Source organism: Saccoglossus kowalevskii, chromosome 6, assembly GCF_978046115.1.
Source record: "Saccoglossus kowalevskii chromosome 6, keSacKowa6.1, whole genome shotgun sequence".
Lineage (NCBI taxonomy): Eukaryota > Metazoa > Hemichordata > Enteropneusta > Harrimaniidae > Saccoglossus > Saccoglossus kowalevskii.
In genome coordinates, this window is record NC_140646.1 from 24,466,730 (window position 1) to 24,478,874 (window position 12,145).

Below are 12,145 nucleotides of genomic sequence, written 5' to 3' on the forward strand. Positions count from 1 at the left end.
GAGTATTGTGACAGTACTATTTATGAACTAGAGATGTGTCTTCTCTTACATACTGTGAAACACTTTATTTTAGCTGGAATTAATTTTCACTGAAAGGACGCTTTGGGTTTGTACTGAATTTATTTTCACTGATTTTTAGTGAGTTGAATGTAAAATACAGGAAAAAAATATTCGCTAGATTTGATTTTCACTGGATCATCCCTTCAAAGAAAATAGACAAAATAAAGTAATTTACAGTACATAAAACTTTGATAATTCTTTCCATGGAATAAATAAGAGTTCACTCCCTGTATAGCAGCCACCCCCCCCCCCCTCTATCAGTGTGTATCCACCAGGCATGAGTACAATTTGACAGTTTTAAATGTCATGACCAACACACTACCCTAAAACATACCACTTAGTACCACAAATGTCAGTCAAAGTCATTTCTGTGACTTGAACTTCAAGGTTGGTTGAATGACTGATTCAAAATGAATATGGCTGTTCAAGGAGAATGGAATTTTAACAAACTGAAATGAAATGTTTTTTTTGACCTTGCACGTCTTTCCTTTGAAACAACCTTGACAGGTGCCTCGGATCAGTGGGAACTGAAATGCAAAATAAATTTCTCAGTAAAGGTCAGACAAGAAGCAACTATGTCAATTAAAAATAATTAATGCACTGTTTTCACAAGAAAATTCATTAAAAATGGTCTTCACATTCCATCACTGCAAGGCACATGGTTCATATTTGATCAATGCAGGACTCATAAACCAACCTTAGGGTATAGTGATTTACAGTTTATTACTAGGGTTGACGTACCAGTACTGGAAGTACATGTATTAGAATTGATTTTTCTCAGTGATGTGGAAATAATAATGCTGGTAATGGGTAAAACCAACTTCAACTAAAATACTGGTTGAGTTTTGCCTTTTAGTGGTATACATGTGGACAAGAAATTGCTTTCCAGTTTTGACTGGTCTGGTTACCCATTTCTGATTTTGGGGATCCTTTGTCTCTCACTCATAATCTGAACATGATGCCCAGATTTCGCTCATTAACTATGTAAATTTATTCAAACTTCACAAAGAATGGGGTGGTCATACTTTTATCTCTGAGGCAGCTTATAAAGCAATGTGCAAGGAACATAACTGTCATTGTTTGAAAAATGTGGATATTCAGATTAGCAGCCTACTATATTTATATATCCACCAATCAACCGCAGGGTAACCCACTGATCATACAAGCGTAACCTAGGCAACAAGTCCAGGCTATTATGGGGAGGGACGAAGGATCCACAAAAAAAAAAAAGAGCTTGGTAACAAGGCTAGCTTTGATGGGACCATGCACCTACATTCTCCTCTCATAATTGTAAAGCAAAACTACCCGGTACATCTGAGTTCTCTCAACTAGTACATGTCTAGCATTAATAAAGTTGTATTCTCTCTCCCCACACAAATTGTAATAATTTAATTTCTTCCTGAAATCCAAAACAATTCTTTAACACACTCTCTTAGAATTTGTTTTCATTGCTGATAAATCATTTGGTAACGGCCATATTGGAATTTATCTATTGTTATTTTGAATAGTGGTGTGTTACTGTCACATTACAGATGTCATATTACCAATTGGGTTTGTGTGCAAGTAATTTCCGGCAAACTGGGAGCATTTTAATTGATGATTTTTGAGTTCTTTGTAAAAAACAAAGTATATTCTATTTTTACCATCAGTGGGCATGCATGGGGTCACTACATATACTTCTGGTTATCAGAGCATATGGCACGTGATATGGCAAAACATACTCAAGAGTTTTGACACCTTAAACATCCCATGCTGAATGAAATTTGTCAAGAAGTAAATCGCAATAAATTACATTTAATTTTTTGAATTTATTTGGTTGATTGTTATTATATTAATCTGTCAGTTTGAAATTATTGCTCATAGCTCACAAAATTGCATCACAGTCATCACGATGCTTGTAATGTTGTTTTTGTATTTCTCTCAGAAATAGGCTTTACTGTTTTCTAGTGACACAACTGTTTAATCATCATTACATATATATACTTGTACAAACTCTGTGAACCTTATATAGTAATCAGTTATCATATTTTTAATGTACAGGCTGTTACCTGACTCCATTTCCAGGAATCAAATAATTAAAACACAGCTAACTCTGTCATCCTCGTAAAATCAAACATTGAAGAGCAACAAAATATGTAATTTTAACACTTACCGGAACTTACACTTATTGGAACAGTAATGCCCATTCACACTACGAGTTCTTCTTTAGATTGGAAATTATTTTTCACTGTACACATTTATATAAGTTTTGTGCAAAAATTCTCAAATGAAGAATTTGCGATTCATTTGATTCACATACAACCGATGAAAATCAAAACTTTTTGATTTTTGTTATCCCGTTGTACACAAAATTTAAACTGTATGCGCAGATGATACATTCGCAGCACCCTCACACAACAGAATGGAACATTTGAGGGGGCTCACTTATATGTTAGTTATGAGACTGACGTTGGACTATTTATTAGAATTGAGAAGTGACATACATGTATGTATAAATAGGAGAGTGTCAATTTGGCATTTCCAAATCTGATCAACTTTTTCTGCACTTTTTTCTGATTTTCTTCAATATCTCTGAAAATTAGCGCTAATTTTGGAGCCAACAAACAAAATTTGAGTCAATTTTCAGTTTTTACTCAAAAACTTCTGAAGGAAAGTGCAGACTATAAACGCGACTATTTAGGGAACTGGTGGTGGAAAGGTTAAGAAAAGTCACACAAATTAATGTATCAAAATATTATTAAACAATAACTGGTCAAGTCATGGAGAGAATGATCTCAGACAACCAGTTACTGGACATGAGAAAATTTCAATCCAGTTTAGATCCCATGATGCTTTAATTTCAACCATGCTTTACAGTGGGCACAAACAAGATTAGTGCGGGGAGTTAGCAAATCCCTAGTAATATAGCGAGGGACTTTATTACCGCTATCAAATGATCTTGTGGTATGAAAACGATTTGCTACATTTTGTGACAATCTCGCTTCCCCTGGCACCACTTGATTTTGTTTTAATCAATCTTTGTCTAGGTATCTACTATGACCAAGTCTGTTTTCATATTGCAACCTTGTTGCGGCTATACAAAGGAAGTTGTAATTATTTGTACAAATCTTATTTGCGGTGTCTTCAACCGTCTGGGAAAAATTGACGAGGCCTTGTAACGGTGGTAAAGACTTTCCCAAGGAAGATACAAGTTACTGGTACCCGTATGCATCTTGTTTGCACCCACAATAAAACTGAAATAGACAATTTTCAGGACAAACAAAGGTTTCAGTGTCAAAACATCGCAAAGTATTTGGGGGGCATTTCCACGCTAAATAATGTGCGATACACATTTTATGACGGTCAGTGTTGATAAAATAAGGTATTCACAATTCCATATATCCTTCTGAAAGATCAACATTGATCCAATTCAACCAGCATTTACCATATTTGCTCTATTTGAAGTGCATGTAAACAAATGATTGAAATTGTGCATGCACGACTAATAGAGCAAATACGGTATATCAAAAGTAGTTTCAACTCCATACAACTAGTGTAATCCAATCTCCTCCATCCACACTGGACATGAATGACACAAGTACACACATGGCAGTGGATTTATTCCTTATACAATCCAATCCAATCCAATCTCCATCCACACTGGACATGAATGACACAAGTACACACATGGCAGTGGATTTATTCCTTATACAAGCAGGAAGAACTATAATATCTACAATTTAATGAATCTACAAGTACAATGTGTAGTTATCACAAGGAAAAACTCTGAAAGGATTCAATATTGAAAAGTTGAAATATTGAAAGTAAACCAAATATTGGCAATTACTGCGGAGGCAAAAAAAACAAAGGATGGTGACATGCTAAAAAATATTTGGCTTACACCACTCGGTTGAATGGAACTACCAAAATTGATCAGATAATGTATGATCTGTTGTTCTGATTCAATGCAATGAAAGTTCTGTCTAGGCCACTCAGGTGTACACTTTGTAACTGTACTTGTAAATAATGTTTTGAAATAGAAAACACACTTTAAGCTTCTTTGCCTATTGATAGTTTTCCTTTGTATTTTGCAATGCATTGACTGTGTACTGTATGTCTCGTCTATTCATAATGGCGGATGGCGGCTCGCCTAAATTGCGTGTAATTGCAACCCTGCATTGTGAAGGTCACAGAAAAGCTCGACTCCAACATGTATTAAATTTGTAAGTACACCGGAGAAAATATATTGTTCCCGTCTTTAAAATGAAGAATCTTCTGAACAAATTAACTTTTTTTTGCCCCATCTGTCTCTTGCTCTCTCTCTCTTCTGTCCCATTCAAGCAGTCCTTATGTAAACCTAATATAACGGTGTGTGCAGCGCATTCAAGTTGAGATCAGCAACGCTCTGAAAACAAGTCTACAATTGCACCTTTAACTTTTAATTGTTCTCATGGTCTAAGGAAGTTCAAATGTGGTGGTTTCTTCCTCTAGCATTCATTCCTTCATATAAAAATAAAGCGTTACTTTCATCCATATTTTCTCATCCACACTTATCACAAAATAAGAAAATATTCAAGCACTTGTTGAGTCAGTATGAAAATTTCTTTTCAATTTTTTTTTTTTTTTTTTTAAAGAATAGTATGAAATAAGACTGATGCAGCCACAGAAAGAAAAAAATATTAATCACTTGAGCAGTTAAAATAAACTTGTAACGACAGTATGACTGGCAGGCATTTGTAAAAACACATGAATGAGGTGGGTCCACACACGTTTTAACACTGGCTGCTTAATATTAGTATAAATATATCAAATATCAGAAATATCAAAACGAAAATCAAATCTCGCAAATGACATCCAATGTAAAAAAAAAATATTAATAATTATTATTTTCAAGACACCTAAATACCACACGGTTGGTAAATAAACAAGTCTAGTTAAAAGACCATACTGAATTGTGAGTAATAAAACAACCCAATGCAATGATTGGAAAAGGTATACAGAGCTTAGAGACTTGGACTAAAAAAGAACATTAGTTTTGAAGTGAACGGCACCACATAATGTGACCTCTTGACCCCACCTATAATTGTACAAATATCGCCAGAAATTCCAGGCTTCTGATATGACCATGCTCCTCGACGTTCGGCTTCAAATTATTGCCATTTCGAGCACACACAAAATATCAGAAACATTCTAAAAAAAATTTTTTTTTTTAAATTTTTTTTGCCATGTACATTTCAGTGAAAATCTGCTAGGTATCTGATGCTCACAGTCCGTTTCCAATCAAAGTAAAGACATTTTTTGCCTGAAGAACGCTACAATACCCCTCTACAAGAATGACCTAACTGTTGGTGAACTGACGGTACAGATAGGGATAACGTGCAAGGGTTAAGATGTCATCAGCACTGTTTTTGAAAATACCTGAAAAGTTATGGTTAGAAAAGGTATAATTAAAAAAAAAAAAAAAAAAAAAAAAACAGCAGGAAGAGCTTGTGCTGGGATGGACGAAAAAATGCCAAGCCAAGCAAGAAATTATGGAAAGTGTGCCAACAAGTTGGAAAACTGGTACCAGGTACATGCATTTTGAGTTTGTGCAGGTAGAACAGAGAAGGAGCCCGACTTAACTGCGGAACCACAGACAATATAAATTGACTCCACACCCACCCAAAATGTTACATACTAAGGGTGAAGGCATGTAACGAGCAGCAATATCTGAAGTGAAGTGCTCCATTGGCAATATCATGGCAAAGAAATAACTTTTCTTGTGTTTCCTTTCAATATTTCATGATAGTTTGAATACACAGAAAAGAATCTCACTAGTATGTGATGATAAAAAATTATGCAGGCATGAAATACAAATCTGAAAATGTTTAACAACCTTGCAAATGTTAGTGATATCTGATTTTCGTTGCATACCCCTGTCCACACACAACCTAGGACTGGTTCGGTGCAACAGAATGTACGATAAAGGCATCAAGCTGGTAAATTCACCATATCTGTACAAATATAAGCAGTGAAAAAATGAGATATTTCACCAATTCATTTAAACCACACTAGAAATCACATCAAACTGATGACAACAGAGTTAATCAAATACTTAAAGACATTTAAATAGTTTTGAAATTCAAAGTGATAGAAGTTTTTTTTGAAAGTAAAAACAATTCAGCTGTTAAAAATCCCATTCGTAGAAAAGCCAAGGTAAATGCGATTAATTTGTTAAAAAAAAATACCAGTTGTCGTTCTGTATTTCCTACAATTTAAAAGAATTGGCCCATTCCTAGATGTTGCAGAAAAACAACCAATTAACTGTTGATTTGTTGAAATTCATTCAAACTATTAATTTTAAATTGTAATAAATATGACCTAATCACTGACCTGCAGCGGCCGAGCATGATCTTGTTTGTTTGACCTTGCTTTAATTTGATTTGTAAAAAAACCTCAAATCTGAAGTTTCTCCATTCAATGCTAACTAACTTATTTTCAAATTTACAATTTTTTTGGTTTAATTAACTCTCCTTTATAACCTTTATAAATGTAATTTCTCTGTCAATTAACGCCTGTTACTGTCTGTTTGGTGAGACGAAAACGTCTCAAAAATCAGGCATTTCTTGAATCTGGGTGAATAGTTGCGAGAAAAGCACAGTAAATCCAAGATTAAGAAACAGCACCAAAGCAACCATCTTGCCACTGGCCGACCATTCCTGAAAAACAGCAAAAGTATTTAATATTTAAATGTTAAACATAAATGTCACGAAATGAAGCCACCATGCATCAAGTTTCTTATTTATTTGGTCTTGCCACTGGCCAAACCATTCCTGAAAAACAACATAAGTATTTAATATTTAAATGTTGAACATAAATGTCACGAAATGAAGCTACCGTGCATCAAGTTGTTTATTTGGTCTGAAATTAAAAAAAAATTATGAAGCAAAAAATTTGCATCGCAATTTCGGTCATAACATTTTCAACGTTTTTTTCACCAAAAATGTGTGTACTGGAACACAATATTTGAATTCATCTTTCAATTATGCTACTGATGATAAGTATTTTCGTGGATGATAAGAACCACTTGATCTGAAGTTCAAGTTTATGTAAATAGAAGAAATCAATTAGCACGTCAACAAGTGAAATCATTCGGAAGCAGCAGCAACATTTCATCCATGGATATACCAGTGGAATACATGCGAGTATGTACGTTTTTATTTGTCTCAATTGCATGTACACCGATACACCAAAATTAGAAAACAACAAGGGCCAAACTATAGGCTGTCACACTGTGACATTTTTGCCAACAGGTAATACAAAAGTGTGATTATAAATGTCTCTCATGACTTGCTGTACCTATAAGTTGTTCTATTACCTTGAACTTATACATGTATATTTAACAGTTGCATGTGCACAGAAAGTAAACAAGTGCAACGACCTATATATAATTATCAATGTCTGTTTTATGAAAGATTGAATTGTCCTAGTCCTGAGCTGAACCTAAATTCAAAATTTGTCGACCCGTATTCAAATTTTGCTATCCTGAATTCAAATTTTGTCAGCCTGTATTCAAATTTTGCTATCCTGAATTCAAATTTTGTCGACCCGTGTTCAAATTTTGCTAACCTGAATTCAAATTTTGTAGACCCGTGTTCAAATTTTGCTATCCTGAATTCAAATTTTGTCGACCCGTGTTCAAATTTTGCTATCCTGAATTCAAATTTTGTAGTCCCGTGTTCAAATTTCGCTATCCTGAATTCAAATTGTGTCGACCCGTATTCAAATTTTGCTATCCTGAATTCAAATTTTGTCAGCCTGTATTCAAATTTTGTCAGCCTGTATTCAAATTTTAGTTGCACTTTATGAATACTTACCACATTTTTACCTCGCACAACCATAACTGCTTCCGGATCCAAGTCAGGATCACGTATGCCATCCTCATTTTCATCCCCTTTAGGGATGTAGGTAATTCCACATCCGTCAGGAAAACGTCCCGTCAATGATCTGTAATGGCCAGGGGGTTTGTCACTTTTTATAGTTAGTTCAGCATATTTCGATTTATTCTTATTTTTCTTCTTCTTTTTCTCTGTTGTATCCTCTTCTTCATCTTCTAGCAGCGGGAAATCATCGATATCATTCATATCAGTTTCTGGATCCGGCTCTTTAATAGTAACACGTGCACCGCTTTCATGGTGACGCTGCTGCTGCTGCTGCTCCTCACCGTGCTCATCTTCAAACTTTTGCTGTCGTTGAAAAGTACTTCGTCTTTGTAGCTTGCCTCGCTGATCAGTATAATCTTTCCTGTGGGTTCTTGAACGTTCTGATTCAGATAGCGTGCTAACGCCTGAATCTGGAGTCAGCTCAGCGGAGGAGCGATCATGTCTTCCATACCTCATATGGGAATCTCGTGGGTGATCATATTGCGAATCTGAGTAATATCTGTCATCATAATCCTTGTCCATACTATCAAAATGATAACTATGCTGCTGAGGAATAGGACCATCTAAATGTAATCTATCGGGAATTCGCCTACCTCTATCGTATTGTTGTTGTCTATAGTAGTGATGGTCATTATGCGAGTCCCCCATTCTATCTGACGAGTGTGATTTCTCAATGGGTGATCTTCTGCTTCTCATAGGGGATCCAGAGGGACTCACATCGGCAGCGCTTGATATACCTGATTCGTGCAGTTGCTGTCGTCTTAGCGACTCGTAGTATTCTTGATTATTGTTTTCACCTGTGTGTGTCGGTAGCTGCAATTGATTGCCAATGGGTGATCTCGTTGTAACTCCTATTGGTTTGTTGTTACGGCGATCAATCTGGTTGAAAAAACTCTTTTTTCTCTCAAGTTTTATGTTTGTGTCAGAACCTATAAAAAAGCATATGATTAGTAAGGAATTGTCTTTTGAGACACTGATCAAAAATACTGCAAGAAAGAACTGGACATTTGATACCATTTGGCAAGTCAAAAAGATTGTGCAAAAGATATTTAGAACTGAATACATTGTGAAAACCACCACATTGTCACACTAGAAATGCTATTCTGAAATGTGAATTAAATCATGACCCAATTTTTGTTGGACTTTGTGAGAAATCTTAGAGAATTTCACAAGTCAGGTGAATGTAGTTACAGCAATCATGGTGATTTTTGAGAAATGATGTAGCTGTCAGGACACCATCAAACGATGATACCGTAGTAATACACACATGTACACGTTGATGATAGATGAAATTAACAACTGCATTCAAGAAACAACATTCAATCACTGGGCTGCCTAGTAATATGAAAATATGCGTGAAAGGTGTGAAACAACTTAAAATGCTACATAATGTATGCCGGCATGATGTATATTGACATTCACTTGGCACAAAATATATAACAATATATCACTGTGCTTTACCTGCTGGTGAGTGTGATAAATCCTTGGCATAAAGTTTAGCTCTGTTTGCATCTTCCCTTGCTTGGATTGCTGTGACGTCTGCGGCTTGTGCTTTGTCTCTTGCATGAGATGCTCTGTGGGAAGAAGGTAAGAATTTATGTATTCCTGTCGGGTTGATGTGACATGAACGTTTTACATATTTTGATTTGATATATATCACAATTAAAATCAGTAATTAGGATAAGATTTTGAAAAAAGACTATAAATTGTGAATTCATTCAATTTTGTGAGAATCTGAGAAAATTGTATAGTTTTGTGGCAGTGAATATTTTATTGTCAAAGTGAATTTAATCAATAAATCATATCACAATTTTAGCATTTGTTATTGAAAGGGGCATAATAAAGCCGTGTTTATTTCACAATATTTAAAAACTTGAGGCATTGAATGTACACACATGGGTTAAAATGTTCATCTTACATAAAACAGTGTACGTAGATACAAACAACTCCTTGATACAATGTCCCAGGGTACAATGTACATGTATTTGCATATAATTATCATAAAAATATGCCATGCCAGAGCAAAACAGAAGTAGTATTTTACTTAGATTAAGAAATATGACAAAATTGGTGAAAAACACAACTTATGAACAAATTTAAATGCATCACTGCAAACCTAGTTCACATCTCAACAAAAATACCATTAAGACAAATATGAAAGATGATTAGTGGCATCTATCATTATCTATTGATGACGGTTCAATAGTCATATTTGTGAATATATATTGTAAATGTTTCTCAAGAGATCAACAGTCTCAGTTCCATGGATATAGATGTACCACTATCACAAATAATTAATGAGCAGTCTGGGAGTAATGAATTGTTATATGCTACAACAACAACTATAAGTACATTATCAGTTTTCACATAGTGCGATAAAGGTCAACAGCAGGTGTTGTATGTTTACGCTGATAATCTTAGCAGGATGAAAAACAAAACGAGAATTCCAAGGTTTGAACAAATGCAAATGGATTCTATACTACTGTAGGTATAAGCTGGAGGCTTCACAGTCCTTGACATAGATACGATTTCAAGACACGTTTTGCCTTGAAACATGTTAAAGTCATTACTCTTATTAATCTAGGCAATTCACATGAAATTGTACACATGGTACATACACTACACTGGTTCATAAAGTCTGTAATCATTAAATTGTTGTAGGAATATTTGAATATTGATAAATTCTCACTGCCTAAACTGAGTATAATTTTTACTGTTACAAAATGTCAGGGTCTTGTACGATTCCTGGAATTCAAGGCAATTTGTTTTGCATAATTTATGCTATTTTGACTTTTGATGACAGCAGCAATTTACTTATCAGGAGCATGAAGTTTGTTCACAACATTGTCTTACGAGAAATCCCACAAGAACTTTTGCTCTTTTTAAAAATTTAAATTAATTATTTGGCTGATTTGCATATAATATTGCATTCTAAAATTCTCACTGATCACAGAATTGTGCATTTTTGGATTCCCCAAAAGTGTGTTCATCTTCGATTTTTTTTTGTACCTATCTATGGTTTAACACTTAAACAACCAAAAGCTTTGTTATGAATGATGGATAAAACAACACGACTAGCAAACTATACTTACTATTATTCAGTCATGATTCGATACAAAAAATGCTATTTCTTTGGTTCGCTATGAAATATAATTATTTAAACTTTAACTTTTACCATTAAGTGAATGGTCTAGAGAGCATTAAATGAAAATGCAAAATGAAATTTGGACATGTGTCACATAACATAAATATGAAATTCGAGGGATTTGAACAAATTCATTTTTTATAACTTTTGCAAAATTATCAAATTGCATCAAAAATGCTACGGTTCATGATAACTAATGTGTTCAAAATGTCTGTATAATTACCCACAATTCAATAGTTTCTCTGGTTGTTTTTTGACATCTTAACTTGACCTATTTCCATTTGTTAGTTAGAAAAGACACTAAACTAAACTTATCTCTATAAAGATCAAAAAGATCAAACCTCTGAACTGATGACTGTCATTATATATAGAAAAACCTACGAGACCATACTAGGGAAATACGATACTCCCTAAGATACTTGAAATCTGTCTATATACTACAGTTATAAATGGAAGAAATATGACCCTCCTAAGGATATATAAGGTCTGTCATCACTCCACTACTGTGCAGCAATATACTCCATAAGATAGTTAAAATCTGTCTATACAACACACAGTTTTAATGGTTGAAAAATAGTACTTCCTAGCATAGTTAAAGTAAAAAGGTTTTGTACACAAACAGTTTATTCAACAACACGACTGATTTAAAAAAGTGTGAAGAAGAACAATCTCAAATTGAATTGAAGCCACGAGCGGCATAAACAGGGCCCAAGCAAACAGGATTCTGTTTCATAATTAATAAGGTCACTGAATTGCCATTGGGGTATAGTTTCAATCTGTACCATAAGGTCGAAATGCAGTTAGTTCCATGGTTTACCTGGTTTGGTTATCGAAATATGGTTTTATGAATATATAATGAGCAATGCGGTTATGCATATTCATGAGGTTACATGATCATATATGACCATTTCTTATATTATGTACATGTTTTTTTTGATGCCTTCATTATGACACTGGTTGCATATCCCGTTCAGCAACACTGTTTCAGATATGACTGCTTTGAATATTAATAAGTTCATATGACCATATATGGTCATCT

At 34.5% G+C, this 12,145-nt stretch overlaps 1 protein-coding gene across 1 annotated transcript in view; it reads right to left on the bottom strand.

The window, feature by feature from the left end:
- Nucleotides 1-3,723: 3,723 nt before the first annotated feature.
- LOC100377972 (junctophilin-3-like) overlaps nucleotides 3,724-12,145 on the bottom strand; it is a 33,461-nt gene continuing 25,039 nt past the window's right edge. Inside the window, exons 3-5 of the mRNA XM_002735359.4 lie at nucleotides 9,423-9,535; nucleotides 7,896-8,890; nucleotides 3,724-6,737 (exon numbers count right to left, since the gene is read on the bottom strand). Of these exons, the coding sequence (XP_002735405.3) occupies nucleotides 6,627-6,737; nucleotides 7,896-8,890; nucleotides 9,423-9,535 (1,219 nt within the window). The 3' untranslated portion in view covers nucleotides 3,724-6,626. The remainder of the gene's footprint in view (nucleotides 6,738-7,895; nucleotides 8,891-9,422; nucleotides 9,536-12,145) is intronic.